The sequence below is a fragment of the Protobothrops mucrosquamatus genome, unplaced genomic scaffold, assembly GCF_001527695.2.
Source record: "Protobothrops mucrosquamatus isolate PMUCROS unplaced genomic scaffold, P.Mucros_1.0 scaffold448, whole genome shotgun sequence".
NCBI classification, from domain to species: domain Eukaryota; kingdom Metazoa; phylum Chordata; class Lepidosauria; order Squamata; family Viperidae; genus Protobothrops; species Protobothrops mucrosquamatus.
Genome location: NW_015386771.1, coordinates 517,606 through 534,810, shown reverse-complemented (window position 1 = coordinate 534,810; position 17,205 = coordinate 517,606). Strand labels below are relative to the sequence as shown.

The 17,205-nt window shown below is 37.6% G+C and overlaps 1 protein-coding gene across 1 annotated transcript in view; it reads left to right on the top strand.

Annotated features, from left to right (window-relative positions):
• The window catches only part of TTC7A (tetratricopeptide repeat domain 7A), a 155,918-nt gene that overhangs the window by 8,957 nt on the left and 129,756 nt on the right, over positions 1 to 17,205 (top strand). Inside the window, exons 4-8 of the mRNA XM_015816404.1 lie at positions 5,137 to 5,267; positions 7,172 to 7,293; positions 9,423 to 9,501; positions 13,540 to 13,700; positions 14,535 to 14,598. Of these exons, the coding sequence (XP_015671890.1) occupies positions 5,137 to 5,267; positions 7,172 to 7,293; positions 9,423 to 9,501; positions 13,540 to 13,700; positions 14,535 to 14,598 (557 nt within the window). The remainder of the gene's footprint in view (positions 1 to 5,136; positions 5,268 to 7,171; positions 7,294 to 9,422; positions 9,502 to 13,539; positions 13,701 to 14,534; positions 14,599 to 17,205) is intronic.

Here is a 17,205-nt window from a genome sequence, read left to right as displayed (position 1 = left end):
TATTGCAATGAACTTTCTGATCATCAGGCATGATCTGTGCTTCCTGTTCCCCCAAGGGGCCACACCTAAGAATGTCTCTGCTATTCTATTGGCTTTGGGGGATGCGCCACTGGTACCTATTTGTGAATGGTTGCAACTATTGGATTAGCATTTAGAAATGATATCCTCCAGTTAGTAATAAGAAATATTTAGAAATTTTGATATGCCTAACTTACTTATGGTGTGTATGTTTTATTGTGATTTTACTTGCTACCACGAAAAGTTCCTAATTCACAAGAATTTCTTTTTGTTAGCCTACCTGCCCACTTTTGCTTTTGTGGACATCAGATAGTCTACGAAGCATCCTAGTTTACTTACGGTAATTATTTAATTTAAACAGGCCTTTCCTGCTTACAAATATATGCATAGTTGCATAAAGATCGCATACAGAGTTCTTGGATAGGTATTTCTGAGGGCACTTTAATGATAGCATTTTGATAGATTTAGCTCAGGTTCATAACATGCTGAATAATAATTTAAAATATAGGAGTCATTGATCAGGTTCAGTTAAAACATTATGCTATGATTCTGAAAAAGAATGGGCTTAGCTATATTTGGGTACATGTAGTCTGTTATTCCTCTTCTATGGTTCCTTACTAAAATTCCCAGAAATTACAAATATAACTTATATCTGACCTGTATGATCCTAAAAAAGTATCTCTTAGTAAAATATGAACAAACCACTTGTCAAGGGAGCAATATGAGAATGAAGAGACTGTATCCATCAGCCAATGTGTGAGCAACTCATTTAAGTGAATCTAATTCACTTATTCTGCGCAAATCCACTAAATATTTGCCAGTAGGTATATACTGATTTTGTCATTTTTCCTGACAGCTATGTTGATTTTGATATATATTGCAAAACCAGATAGACGCTAAATCATAAGTGTTTGGTTTTGGTCTGAGAGTGTTGCATGAATCCAATCATAATGGTTTAGTAAACTGTGTTTTATGTACTCATGGCTTTGAACCCAATCAACTGCACCAAAAGTGTTTTTCAAAAGGCAACTGGATTTCGTTTTTTTTCTCCTTGAAAACATTTCACTTCTTATCCAACAAGCTTGTAGCTGAATGGTGGGGAATGGAAGGATTTATATTCCTTACCAGTCATCTGGTTGTTAACACTCTGAAGGTCAGTCATTAGCTCTCTGAGAATTGTTGAGGCCACTTGTTGAGGCCACTTTCAGGGTCATCTGAATCAGAGTGCAAATGGGTGTGGAACCTTCTGGAGACTCCTGAAAGAATTACGCTGTAGACAGGGGATAGGTGGTGTTCATATCCCCCCCCCCCGTTTGAGAGAGGGCTGTTCAATTGTAATATAGATGGCCTTTTTGACCCCTCATACAAACCAGTGGGCCTTTCTGCCCAGAATGTGGACTTTTCCAAGAGTGACTTTTGTCTTTCAGACAAGGTCACTCTTTTGAAGACACTAAAGAGCAGCAGAAGTCCTAGCCTTGACTATGAATGTGCAAAGTCAAGGCCATGCTTTAATATTTGTTTGCCTCTGCAGAAGCCACAGCTGGGGTGGTTATGATGTCACTGGACTGGAGGTGGCTAAATGTTTCAATCTCTTTTTAGAAGGTTTTGAAGTAAAACAGATATCTTAAGATTTGTGGAGGTGTGAACCATGCATGTTGCCTTTTAGAACTCAAGTGGGAGGAAGTTGTGGTTTGGTAGGAAAAGAAGGGGTTTTTTTTCTTTTTAATGAATGAAAGAAGTACCCAACCCTCTGCAAATGTTAGGGCATCTGTTATTCTCTTAAATCCCTTACCCAAAAATGAACAAAAGAATAAAACAAAAATTCACTATATACTCAAACCAAGGGAACTCTGGGTGCTTGGGAGCCACATGTGGCCCTGGAGCTTCCCATCCCTGTCTTAAGACTTAAAACTGTCAACTGGGACTTGGTTTTTACCCATAGTAGCAGTTTTTAGATTGAGTTTGTTTGGCTGTCCTGATTAGACCCTATAATACTTCTGAAGGAGTGCTACATTCCGACCACAATAACAAGCAAGCAGTGGAAAATATACCTGATCTCTTGGGGGAGGCACAGGTGCTGCATGTTGTTATTAAAGATTTGGTTCCTTAAGCCAGCCTATTGCCCTTTATAGAATGGATTCTGGCTGAAATGCAGGCTTTTGCCTTATTTCATGCAGTCTCTCTCTCTAAGCAATCTCTTCTGCCTTTTGGCTTTACACTATACTGGAACATAACCCCTAGATCAATTTCTCTCAACAGAATACAACAATCCTTAAGAAAACCAAGCATGATTCCACCAGGACCTAAAACATTTCCTCACAGCTGAGTAATATGCATTTGTCCCATCCTTGAGTTGATAGAAAACTATATTGATGTACTTTGCACTGGCCAAGTTTTACTGTGCTTCAGCAGTGAGAAACTGTCCTTATAAATTCAATGTGGGGCAGTTTCAAGGCAGTGATTGGTGGGTTTCTCAGGTTCCTTTCCCCTTATACCCATTGTTACTTCTTGGTAGGAAAAGTAGGCACCCACTTTTCTTTTCTCCCTAGGATTATTGATTTCCTGAACAAAAACACCCCTGCATGACATTTGGGAGAAATCCACTATGCAGATTAACTTGATTGTCTTCTTCTCATTCTCCTTGTAACCCCACTAATTGATCAGCCAGAATTCCCCCCCCCCAAGTTTATTAGATAACTATAAAAAAAAGTACAGGAGGGATACAGTTTAGTCCCATTTTACAACCTTTCTTGCAACAGTTAGGTGAATCACTGCATTTGATTAGTTAGTAACCCAGCTGTTAAGTGAATCTGGCTTCCCCATTGACTTTTCTTGTCAGAAGGTCGCAAAAAGTGATCCCCTGACCTTGGGACACTGCAACCATCATAAATATGAGTCATTTGCCAAGCATCTGAATTTTGATCACATGATCATGAGGATGCTGTAACAGTCATGTGAAAAACAGCCATAAGTCACTTTTTTTAGTGCCGTTGTAATTTTGAATGTCACGAAATGAATTGTTGTAATGCAAAGACTAGCTGTATTTTGTTTGGTATGGCTTTTAATGGACTGCTTTTGCCAGGGGTTTTCACTTCTGATATTGGGGGTGGGGGGGAGGCAGAGAGAGGGAGAGGGAGAGGGAGGGAGGGAGGGAGAGAGAGAGAGAGAGAGAGAGAGAGAGAGAGAGAGAGAGAGAGAGAGAGAGATGACCCATATGATTTTAATCCTTGAAATTAAGACTGCATTAATGGGCAAAGTTCAGGTCTTGTAATAATAGCAATAAATGGAAGGGCTTTTCCACTCTCCTCTGTACATTCTGTTCCAATTTTCAGGCTGACCGTGTAGGCATGTTGAAGAAAAAAATAACCTGGGGTGTGGAGGTACAATATAAGGTAGCTAAGGACAAAATAGATAGGAACAGAGAGAAGGAACTCAGGAAATTGCTACATCTGAATAAGACCTTTTAATCTCTGAAGCTCACTTTTATCTATAATGAGTGGCTGTATTTGTACAGAGGATCAGAGAAGGATTTTTTCAGGTTTACTTGGAGGTGCCAGGAATTCCACTGGGGACTTTCTGTCTGCAAAAGTACCTTTATATGATTTCTATTTAAAGAGAGGAAAAGGAAGATAAGAATGTGACATAAGGATTGAATGGAGAAATACAGAATCCTAATTAGAGAGGCAGAAAAAGATGGTATTAGAATTGACCTTATTTGTGGAACTGAGCCTGTCCCAATCTTAAGTATTTGTATATATATTTATCTATAATAATTTTATGGACAGTAGCCAGATTCCACATGTATACTTACATAAGCTGGTTTAAATTATTAGGATGAATGAATGCTATATTGGCTATAATGAATATATTCAGTATATTCAGTATAATATAATGCAACATACAATATAATGAGTACAATGCCATCAATATCTAGTGGGCTTTCAACTATATCTGAAGGGGAAGGGAGATTGACAACCACATTTAAGCATAAGCCCAAAGGCATTAAATCTTACAAATCAGCAAGTGATAAAGAAGGAGTGCTCAGAAATACACTAGGTAGGAGATGCAACAGGCAAACCTAAGAAGGCTCAATTGCTTATTCACAGTATGAAGAACAAACCAGGAGAACTTGAAATCCTAGTATGGGTGGTGGTGCTGGAATATGACATTACTGGTGTGATTGAAACCTGGGGGGATGGAACTCATAGTTGAAATACAATACTGGAAGAATATAATTTGTTTTTTTAAAACAAATAAACAAACAAAGAACAACCATTCTAAAGCTCATTTGTCTGGGATAGCCTGAGGATTCTTATCCTCAACAAAGGGTTGGATTAGAAGACCTCCAAAGTCTTTATAACCCCATGATTGTGTGTGTGTGATTGTGTGTGTGTGTGTGTGTGTGTGTGTGTGTGTATGTATGTATGTATGTATGTATGTATGCAAACAAGACAACATGCTGTAGAGAGGGGTTTTTTATATTTGTTTTCTGCAAAACTAGGAAAAATAGAGAGCTTTACAATGTACATACTGTAGCTTCTTGCTGCAATTCTGTTACTAATCTGAAAACTCACCACCCCCTTTTGATTTTAAAAATATCCTTGCATATTGCTCATATTGCTCATATGGATGCAAACATGTATATTTAGCTAGATGGTAGCAAGAAGGTTAACCCCCTCCTTTTCAAAAAAAATATCACGGGAAAGGAATCAGTGGCAGTAGTCTAGCTATAATATAAAAGATATTACTCTTCCTGAGGCTGAAGTAAATCTATGCTCTTGGAATTCAAGACCAACCCCAAAGACCACACAACAAAATCCACGGAGTCCAGTCCTTTATTTGCTTACATCTAACCATGGACAGAACCTTGCTAGACTATAGCTACAACCTTCTAACCTACTAAATACAGCCTGAGAGATTCTAGGGTGTGGTTGTCCTGAAGCTCTCCCCCCTTAAATCAGGATATAAGATTTAAATTCACTCCAGGAAATAACCTCCAGCTATGTTAGACTTCTCTAGATAGTGAAGATTATGGGGATGGTTGCACGAAGTGAGAACTAATTGATAGTTAGTGCTTTTCAGCATGGCATTGAAGAGACACTGCTGCTGTTTTCATAGGCTTGGCACTGGAACGCTCGCCCAATTCCACTGCTTCCCAAGTACGGCTGTCAGAAAAAGAAGAGGAAGTCATGATTTGCTTTGAAAGGGCATGTGTAATCGCTCAGATTTTCCTGCAAGAACTGGAGAAGGTAAATTAGAGTCAGCTCGATATCACTGTTTAACTTGTTTTCCATTAAACGAAAGCCAGAAAATGTGCTAAATTATATACGCTGGGATCATGCCTGATAGTCATTTTTATTCTGCTTTCCCTCCAATATGCTCGAGATGCTGCTGTCTTTTGCTCACCTAATACTTCTCTGAGGTGATTAAGTCCAAATAGCCCAAGACTTCATGCACCTGGCTGAATGGGAATTTGAATCAGATCCCTCTACGTAATTTTATATTTTAGCACCACATTTTGCCAGCTTTTTGAATATTGAATTTCAGAACACAGGTTTGAAAATCACTAAAATACCACAGATAAAAATGTAAAAATAATAATAGAATAGAACAGAACAGAATAGAATAAATTTATTGTCATTTTAAAGATTCTGAGGAAAATTGCCAGATTTTGAATAATGTGTGCTATATCAATTGCACTTTATGCAAAACCGTATTATATGCTTTTACTCTATTTATCTAAAATGAAGACTATTTTTTTCTACAATCAATTTACCTTTAAAATGGGAAGGTCATCTTAGCTCAGTGTTTCTCAACCTTGACAATTTTAAGGCATGTGGACTTCAACTCCCAGAATTCCACAGCCAGCATTGCTGGCTGTGGAATTCTGGGAGTTGAAGTCCACATGCCTTAAAATTGTCAAGGTTGAGAAACACTGTCTTAGCTCAATTACAAATTTGATAATGGGTGCATCTCAAGTTTCCCTTTTATTTTGTATGTTGGGGTCAGAAGCCATCTTAAATTCGAGGTTATTTTACATTTGGGTAAAGAAAAGTCTTCAGGTCATGCTCAATTCCTGGTCCATCCGTGGTATTTTCTTGACAACCGTATGGAAGTGGGTTTGCCATAATCTTCTAGGATGTTTTAACTCTTGCATTTAGCAGCATCCCATTGAGCTACTAAGTAGGTTTGATCCTCTTTAGCTTTTTTGTGATCAACCAAGGTTGATGTGCATCCACAAAAGGGACATCAATGCAGGGAACTATTGACCTAAATGTGCCTCTTTACGTTATTATGCAAATACAGTAGCTTACGTAAAAGATGGGAAGATTTAATTGTAACGGACAAAGTTCGACATCATTGCAAATTGCTGCAGGTGTTATTATGCTATCTAGTTGGTAAAGATGGTAATCTGATTACAGACTATTGAATAATCTATCATGTCTGTTCAGTAGTTTGGATTTGAAGGTGCTTTGGACTGTATATGGGACTAATGTAAGACCCACTGTCAGTGCCTTAAACCAAATCCATGTTTTCCTGAGATCACACTACAGCTATGCTGGAAAAAAATGCAGCAGCTTTTAGGAGTTTGCAAGAGGTACTGTGCGAACACTCTCATGCACTCCAAATCACTTTTTTCCCCTTCAAAACTTTTTTCCCTTCAAGTCACTGCACAGCCCTAATTTTGGGCTCAGAGAAGGGCAAGTATTGATTTGTAATCCATCCAGTTTATGGGATCCAGTACTCAGATGCTTAACCACTTTTCTGTTTTTTCCAGTTTCAATTAAACAATAGAAAGGAGAGAGCTATTGAGCCTTTAATGGGTTACCATTTGTGGTTTTAGCTGTTCTTTTGTTTATAATTTGTGACTCTTAAATTATGTAGATCTACTTAGTATATTGCCAGAAATACAGAGGGAAATATAAGGATCTTTCCCTGGTGATCCTTAGGAAGCCAGCACAAAAAAAATGGCCAAACTATAAAGGAATAACAAGGGTAATTCAAAGCAAATTTCAAATTATCTTTACCCCATCCTCTTTCCCTTATATTAGTCATTTTCCCTGACCTTTTGGAGGAAGAATAGAATAAGCATTAAGCAAAATTATTGTTCATATTTATCTGTCATCTCTCTCTCTCTATCTCCTATTACCAGAGGTTTAATAATACACATACAAGAAGCATAAAAGCCAGTCAGATGTCTTCCTTGGATTTTGAACTTCCTTACTTTCTGGAAGCAGCTCTACAGAGTGCATATGTGGCTCATTTAAAGAGAGGGTAGGTATGATTTCACATAAAAAGCTTTGGATATAGTTCTGTTCAAAACTACCAGTAGGTAATAAAAGATGCAAGCAAGAACTGCTTGAAATTGTACAATGTTGACATACTTATGAAATAAGGAGATGTTGAAGTAAGGTCCTTCACTTGTCCAAATTATGATTGAGTAGCAGGAATGGATTTTCTAGTCTTCCCGAGATACAGGTAGTCCTTGACTTACAACAGTTCGTTTAATAACTGTTCAAAATTACAGCAGCACTGAAAAAGTGACTTATTACCATTTTTCACAGTTACGACCTTTGCAGCATCCCCATGATCATGTGATCAAAATTCAGATGCTTGGCAACTGGTTCATATTTATGACTGTTGCTGTGTCCCAAGGTCATGTGATCATCTTTTGCGACCTTCTGACAAGCGAAGTCAATGGGAAAGCCATTAAGATTCACTTAACAACTGGGTTACTAACTAATCAACTGCAGTGATTCACTTAACTGTGGCAAGAAAGGTCGTAAAATGGGACTAAACTCATGTAAAAATTATCTCACTTAACAACAGAAATTTTGGGGTTAATTGTCGTAAGTCGAGGACTACCTGTATTTGTTTTCAGCATCAATGAAAAAGGTGCCCTGGAGGCAAACAGGTTATACATGCATAAAGCTAATTCCTAATTTTGGTTGAGTGGGTTTGTTTGAATACCCCTAAAATCAATCCTGTGTTCAATTGATAAAAAGATGTATCACTTGTATGTTTAAGAATACATTACCAATCTTCATTTAATCACCAAAAAGGAACGATTAATTGTTAGCAGAGGTATCACTCTAGGATTCTAAATTAGAAGAAAATTTAGTTGTAATTCTCTCCCCACTGTTTTAATACAGAGGATCAGTGTAGGAGGAAGAAAGTAGATTGGATTGGATCTCTTTTTTTTCTCTGCCACAAGAGGGTGCAGACAGATCTCTTCATAAGCCAAGTAAACAAAATGTGGAAAGTGAAGTGGGTCACTTGATGTTCTCATTAGATGAGTGATTTCTAAATGTGGTATGATTAGAGAAATGATTTTGTTTCTTAAGTTAAGAGAGGAAGTATGTAGAGTTCTTCTAAGTGCAACAAATCCTTACAGGCTGTGATGTGATTTCAGGGAATAAAATTTTCTGGTATGTGAGTTATGTGTCTGTGTGCATCTGTTTCCTTTCAGATAGGCACTTCAAATTTTTTGACATCTCAAGTGCACATTTCTTGCTGTAAAATAAAATATTAACTGGTTTTCAGATTGAAACAGGAGGAACTTCTGTAGAGAGCCCATGGATTCTAGAGGTCTGCTATGCAGTTTACAGCATCCTTGATAAAAGGATAATCAGCTTCTGCTTAAATACATTCAGTGAAATAGTGTTTATCAAAGCAGCACAAGATACAGCTCTTAATACTAGGAAGTTTCTCCTTTTTAATAGTTAAAATCTGTGTGAGATAGACCATAAGTCATGGGGAAAAGTGGGTTTACTGTCAACAAAACTAATTTACAACATATCCTAAATTCAGGGAAAGAAATGTACAGATTCTCTGAACCAGGAATGGGTAGCCAATCTAAGGACAGTAGTTGAAGACTGTGGCACAGTTATTCTGTAGTAATAAATAGAGATATATGTTAGGCTAAGCATTAAACTAGGTTTGATATATTTTTTAAAATGTCTCCAAACTAAGCTGGGGAAAAAACTGATTCCACTAGTATATTCTACCTTACTAGTATATTCTACCTTAGTAACATGCATTGTCTGCCATGTTTTTTCCTCAGCATTATCCTGTGAAATAGCTTAGGGTGACATGAATCCACAGTACTACACCTCTGTTCTGACCACTCTTTTAGCCAAGAACAATGGGAGAAGGCACTGCCTTCTGATATACCTTAAGTATGAAGTGCAAGTTCTTCTTATCAGTCACCATCTGGGAAAGTATTCTTTGAAGGTTTGCTGACTTGCTTTATTACTATTAACCCAACCTACACATAAGTGTGCATATATATGTATGCATATATGCATGAATGTACATATATTTAATATAAGAGATTCTTTTGTTGTTCATAATTCATGGACAATTCAGCCTTGCTTTTCCCACTTGATTTTTTTTCCCTTTAGCAACATTATTCAAGGAATAAGAAATCTAAGAGAATTGTTAAGGACCATGGAAACAAAATCTACTCAGAGCTTCAGAATGGTAAGCTCAATTCCCTGGATTCCACATTAGCTTTCTTGGCAGAAGCCTGTAAACCTTCCTTCCTTCCTTCCTTCCTTCCTTCCTTCCTTCCTTCCTTCCTTCCTTCCTTCCTTCCTTCCTTCCTTCCTTCTTCCTTCCTTTTTAGCACATAAACCTAGTGTTGCAATTCTGAGTTAACTAATTGGTTAATATGGTCAGATGGAATTTAACATGCCTAACTTTGATAGTTTCTTCTACTACACAAGACTATTATAAAATCTAGGTGGGAGAAATTATATAATTCTGCCTAATGTAAACTTTTGTAAAAATTGTCTTGTCACATGGACCTTAGTTACATTTCTGTAGAAATAGCATACTAATAGACAGAGATGAAAGGAAGAGGTTCAAAAGTTGCATTTGAACAGACTGGATCAGAGGTTTGGAATTTGAGTTGACCTGGGATGGAGCAAGGTTCATTTTAGAGAGTTTCAGAGTTCTTCTTTCCTCCAAGAGCTATTTCAGTCAGATTTTATGTGTTTCTGGGAACTTTTTCAACAGCATCAGCAACAGCAGCTACAAATGACAGGAACTGCAAGAAATATAGTCCCATAGTTCTAGCAGCTGCTGGTATGCTGAGTGCCATTTTTAGCATTCAAAGATGCTGCACCCACATCCAGATTACTGCATAGTATGACCATTTATAACCATTTGCCTGTCAAAATATTAGTGTAAATTTTTGTAGTATCAAAAGAATGAAGCATGGAGCCTGCATTCAGTCTGTTTCAGAACATGATGGCATATTAGAAAAGACCCACTTACTCTGAAACCAAAAACTATTCTATTTCAGATTAACAATCGTATAAGCTTGTATATATAAGGGGAAATCATTTTGGCTTTTTTCCTCTGTTGGTTAATGCAGTTATTGAAGATTGTTTATATATATAAATTTAAAAAATGCCCAACACCAAACAACTGGGGTGCTTTACACTATAAAAAGATTAGAACAATAAAATGAAAGAAGAAAGAGATATGTGCCCATGAAAAAGAACCATGCAAAACAAACCCAAATCTTATATAGGGGTTTATCACCCAAGATGAGCAAAAATGGAACCTCATCAGGATGGGAGCCATATGGCTATCGGGGGGGGGGGAGAGATACTATTCTAAAGGGCAGATACTGTAGTAGAAAAGGTGTTCTTCATCCAACTAGATCACACTGTTTAATTGAATGGGCAGAAATTAATGGAGATAGCTGATTCTTCAAGTAACCAGACTCTATGTCATATAGCAGTGATGGCGAACCTTTTAGAGACTGAGTGCCCAAACTGCAACCCCAAACCCACTTATGCATCGTCGGGTGCCAGGTGGGTGTGCGGATAACCCACCCACACCGGGTAACCCACCCACACCGGGTAACCCACCCGCCCCGACGTCACCATTGCCGTCTGACCCACCCTGATTTTTCAAGTTAGTTAAGGTTGAAACGTTCTAGAAAAAAAAAGGTGCTCTTCAACTTTAACTGACTAACTTGGAAAAAAAAAAAAAAACGTGTGCCGCCACCTCCGGATTTCGGAAAAGGTTTTATAAAACCCAGCTGGGATTTTATAGGACTGGGGTGACGGTGCGCGTGCCCACAGAGAGGGCTCTGAGTGCCGCCTCTGGCACCTGTGTCATAGGTTTGCCACCACTGTCATATAGGGTTCTATATGATAGCCAGTATCTTGAATTGTACCTGGAAGCTAACTGGCTCATGAAGCAGAGTTGTCATATAAGCACATTATTGTAGCTTATGAGTGATTTTCAAGGGCATTCCATATACACCTCATTGCTCCATTCTTTTTTTGGGGGGAGGAAGTGCAGAGTGATACAAAAACACAAGAAAAAGATATGCTGCATAAAAGATGAAAAATTCACTATTTTACAATCTCATCATAGGGAGATTCTGTATGGAGCAAACCTGTGGGAGATTCTTGTTTTCCCTTTGATCCAGATAATTCTGAGGAGCTGATGGCTTCTCTTGTTGCTGTGGTTGTTGGCTTTGCCAAAAGAGAAGCAATGGGGGATCTTCAGTCCCCCATTGCTTCTCTGGAAGTCCACAATAATCCATTCTTGAGTTGTTTAGGGAATGAGTGCCTGTCCAAGGACCCTCCTGATGAAGGAACAGGAGCAGATGACATACTAGATAGATCTGTGCAAAATCCCTCTTGGCCAAAGCTGTTACCTGCTCTTCAAGCAGAAGATTGGACTCCAATATCTCTCTAGATTGTGCAACAGTCTTGATTGGAGTAATGCAGCTCCATCCAAGACTAAAGATGGAGACTCTTGAGACCAGAGGCCTGAAATATTCATAGCTACTTGGTCTTATCAGGATTGAGTCTAAGTTTATTCCTCCTCATCCAGGCCTGCAAAGCCTCCAGACACTGGGACACTGCATCAGCATCACTTGCAAGATATATAATTGGGTATCATCAGCATAATGATAATACTGGACCCTGAACCAATGGCTGACCTCACCCATTTGTTTCATGTAAACGTTGAGCAGGCAGAGAGAAAGTGTCAAACTCTGTGACACCCTACCAGCAAGGGACCATATATTTGATTTCTTCTCTCCATCAATACAGATTGGCCTCAGTGAAAGGAGAACCAGAACAACACCACAGTGTGGTGTCCCTCAGTCTCAATCCCTTCATTCTGTACAGAAGGATATTGTGGATAGTGATATTGAACTCTATTTCTTATAGAGTTCTCTGGAGCTCTTATCAGACCACCTTCTCAACAACCTTCCCTAAAAAGATGAAAATTGTCCAGGATCATTAGGTCCAGTGATGGCTTCTTGAGGGGACAGAGTACCAACACTCCTTCAGAGCAGTGGAACCAAAATGATTGTCCAGCTTTATGGATGGGATAATCAAGGAACCAATGGAACTTGCAGAGGCAGAAAAATAGCAGAGACAATCAGAGGATTAAGCCAAGAAACAATGGTTGGAAACTGATCAAAGAGAGAAGCAACCTGGAATTAAGGAGAAACTTCCTGATAGTGAGGACAATTAACCAGTGGAATAGCTTGCCCCCAGAAATCGTGGGTGCTCCATCACTGGAGATTTTTAAGAAGAGACTAGACAGTCACTTGTCTGAGATGGTATAGGTTCTCCTGCTTGAGCAGGGGGCTGGATTAGAAGACCTCCAAGGTTCTTTCATATTCTATTCTATTCTATAATTATTGTTAATAATCATAGCTTAACATTCAGATGTATTCTTTATTGTATGTAATAAAAAATGAAAGGGAAAAAAATCTAATATCTTTTCTTGAACTAAGCTGGAGAGGAAAAATGCACAATGCTGAGTTTTATTGTGATATTTGAATATAATCACATTTACCATAATATATTAACAGTATCATTATTTCTGATTTTTAATATGTCCTGGAAGGATAAAGTCTTGGATTCTTGCATAGTACTACCAATAATTTTAATAATTTGTTTTAATATTATGGACATAAAAGTTTAGAGGTAGAATTAACCTGCCAAAATTTCTAAATTAATTAATTTGGAATGTTAAATGGAAGTGTGTAAATTTTACGTGTAGCCAGAAAATGTATTCTGAGCAAAAAATGCTTTTTCTTCTTTGCTTTGCCAGAGACTGTGTTAATAGAAATAAAAACTAGAGTTATTTTTTGCTTGGTGTCATTCATAACAAAAGTGAAACAAACTAACATCATTGTTAAACTGTGCAGTAAAGAAGACACCCACTGAAAGGACAGGAAGTAGATGTTTTTAGAGAAAAGTTCCATTTTCAAACAACATTTACCATTGCTTTCTATACTGGTGGCATAAAAGCTTAACTACAAACATATAAGGTACTCATGCTAACACCCACAAACACATATACTGAGCAACAGAAATGATTGTGTTGGCCTCTTTAGAGCTCCCTTGCTTAATACTTACTATTGTTTATTCTTTCTTGTGCAACGCAATGGATTCCAAGTTTTATACTGGCTCACAGCATAAGATGAAATCTGTCTTTTGAGTTTTTCAGAATGTATTTTCCATTCTTCACCAGACAGCCACCAAACAACTGGCAGAGCTTCTCCTCCACTCCCTAAGTGAAGATTGTTACTGGAGTCCTTTATCTGACCCACTTCCTGAGTTCATGAAGAAAGAGGACAGCGCTTATATTTGTACTACCTTGCATCGAAAACTACAGCAACACGCTGGTGATAAGTACGGACCTAGGAGTTTACCAAATTTTTAAAACATCCTAATTACTGAAGGGGAAGAGAGCTTTTAATTAGGAATAGTAGCCAGGTCTTCTGTTAGAGGTCTCTGGTAATAGTTTTAGAAAAAAAATAAGCTAAACTTTATATCTGGAATTCTAAATCAATTTAATACTTACTCTTTGGGGTAGGTTGCCGTGCATAGAACAAATACTAACTAAGTAAAACATCCTATGTGAAATATATAACCACACAGAGTAACATCAGAAATTAAAATAACATTAATAAACATTAATTGTTACAGGCCTTTAAAATTCCCGTACATTAATAGATCAATTGAACAGACAAGGACAATTGGAAGTTTGCCTGTGACACTGAGAAGAGGACCACTTAAAATGAATGACTGAGTCATATAATAGAGATAATGCCACATATATCTTGCTGGAAATATGAGGGGGCCAAATCAGACAAGGTCCTGGAATTCATCTGTCAACCAGCTCTTTCCGAAGGGTCGTCCCTCAGTTGCAATGTTCTCATAAGCTGATCCATGTACAGGCAATCTGGCCCCAAATGCTTTAGATTCAATACGGTCAGAACACCCAGGAGCAAAATTGTTTCATGAATAGAGAGTGTTTGACCAATCATTTGCTCTTCCTTGTCAGAGATGAGTTATCTCCTCTATAGCTTTTAGTCATTCCAGTCTGAAGAAACGATTATATAACAAATTAATCATGCATGAGATGTTTCACATTACTAATCCTGTGGTGCTATTAACAAGAGTCTCCCATGAGCATAATTCTTATTGTTGCTTATATTTTGAAAAAGCCTGTTTGTCTTTCAGCATCTATAGCCCCCATGACAACGTTGAAGAAGCTCTCCTCCTCCTGCTGATCAGCGAATCCATGGTAAGCAAAATAAAAATAGCTATAAAGGATAGCAATTAAGCATTTCATAATAATCACCATTATGAAGGGAATTCCAGGTGTCTTTTCTAAACTAGGATTCAATTCATGTCCACAAAAGCATACCTATGGATTGAACATAAAACAATCACCTCTGATAGAGAGGAATTGGTTGTACTTTTTTTCCTGAAGCATCATGAATGGTGCTCAATTTTAAGTAAGCATTGAATGAATTGCTTGAAAAATGTAATAGAAATGTTTGTTGTGGCCTGGCAGCTTAGAATTGAGAACTGAGAGGTGCTTACATCTTTTTGCCTTTCTTATTCAAGCAAAGAAATAAAAACATTCCATTGTATACAATATAAGTAGTTGTAGGTAGGCCCATTCTGCAGCTCTTTGATCTTGCCTTAGCCTGATGTGTTTGAAAGCCATTTATAGTAGCAGAGAAAAGGAGAATGGCTTATGTATACCAGTATCAAAATGGCTGGCCTTGAATACAAGGGGGTACTTGTCCTGATTTGGATACTTTTAGGTAAGCATGCTTGTATTAGAGCAGTTTTTATCTGTTTCTGAAATATATGCAAATATGAATTATTCAGGCTTACTTGGGAGCAATTGTATGGGGCAGGTTCATTTTCAGGTGCCTGAGAATGAAAACAGATGGAACTGGCATATTTTTCTTTGCTTACAAGCACTTTTATGGTGGTCAAATGGATTGATGGAATCAAGGGTATATCATGACTAGAAGGTGGCTTTCCTGGGAGGTCATCTATTAAACTTAAATCACACAATTTTTACATTTCCTACCAACTATAAAAGGAAGATGGGAACAGCGGTGTCCTCAGGGTATGTATCAGTGTATTGATTGATACATACCTGTAGATATTGTACATTGATTTATGTAAAATCAGGCAGAGATGTGATTGCACCCTTCATGGTTGCCACCTTGGTTATATTTTTACTACGCCCTGCAGACATTCCTGGATTGGGGTAAACGTTTCTTTATCTTTAGTTGATTTTAAAACTCTGTGCCTCCATGAATGTAAAAAAATGGAGCATAAATCTGGCCAACCTTCTGATCAATGGTTGTAGAAGAATTAGTTTCTTTAAAGACTGAGGAATTGTCTCATTGCTCATGAAAACTTTGGACTTTGGGCTGCAAGACATTGTGTTTCCAGTTATGTTGTGGGCCAAGACAAATACAAAATTGATCTTTGTAGAGCTATTTAGAGTCAAAAGAATAGATGTATTGTCTTCCTACCTAAATTTTATTTTGCCTCTACTGAAATTTTTAAAAAGAACCAGTACTTTTAATAAAACAGCAGGCTTCCTGAAATGCTAATAGTATAGATCAACTGGGTATCATTACCTACAACGGCTGTGTTAATGAACACAGCCTAAGCAAAATGTGGTTTAAAGGAATTTCTGAGGCTGGCAAGCTTAATTGCTCATGAGAGTTACAATCCAATTACTTTGAAGCAAAATAAAATTTTACATGTTCATATAGTGTGAATAGATACACCATGACTCAATCATATTTCTTTTGAAGTCTAGGATAGCTGTATATTTACATGTACTGTTAAAAGACCACATTAACACCCTTTCCTCACATTCTTGAGTTAGGAGTTATTTCTACATAAACTATGCTGCCCCCATAACCCATCATTATCACATCTCAGCAAAGAAACCAGGCAATGTTGCTACCCACACACAGTCTAATATGGAATACTTTCGGAATAGTGTCTGATAGATTCTAGACTCAATGTCATGTATCAGTTGGAAAATTAACCACTACCAGTTGGTTTCCTGAACATTTGTGTCAAGCATCTTGCAATCAAAAAAACAAGTTTCTCACATATTTAGAGTAGACAATTTTATTACAGTGAAAAAGGAATTAGCTTATAAAATCTTGGAATCTTGATATATATATATATATATATACCTTGGCCATTTATCAATAAGTATGTTAAGTCTCTTTATTGACTTTGATCTTCTTTCTAACAAAAACCTTGGCTTAATGGGGAAGATGTCAACCACTTATTTGATACTACAAAAAGGTTCATCTGTTCTTGTTCTGAAAAAAAACCTAACCCCTAACACACACACCCCAAACACTCCCCCTGAAGTGTATCAGCCTTTTTCAAAAATGTAGTATTTGCAAGCTGAAGTCATTCAGCAATTTTTGTTCGAGTCTTATTAATCTCTTGATAATGATTTATAGCAAATGTAACAAATGACTCTATCAAAGGACAAGAAATTCTATCAAAAATCTAAAGAGAAAAAAACCATGCAACCATCATCATCACTGTGCTCTGTGCTCTCTTTCTTTTCCTCCTTTGGGGAAAATAGGAGAAGAGAAGGTGAAAAGTGATGGGAGAGACAAAGGTGTTAAAATTGTATGTGTGTGTGTGTATATATATATATATATATATATATATATGTTTTCTGAGGTTTTCGCGGGTGTTTGTATGTAGGTCTTTAGTTATTCGGGTTTTCTCCCGCGTAGAATTAAAAGTACCTTGGCGACGTTTCGACGAAGTCACATTCGTCATCTTCAGGCTGGTGTCTTCAGCTTCGTGCTTCTAAGAGTGGTGTGTGATCGCAGCTGTT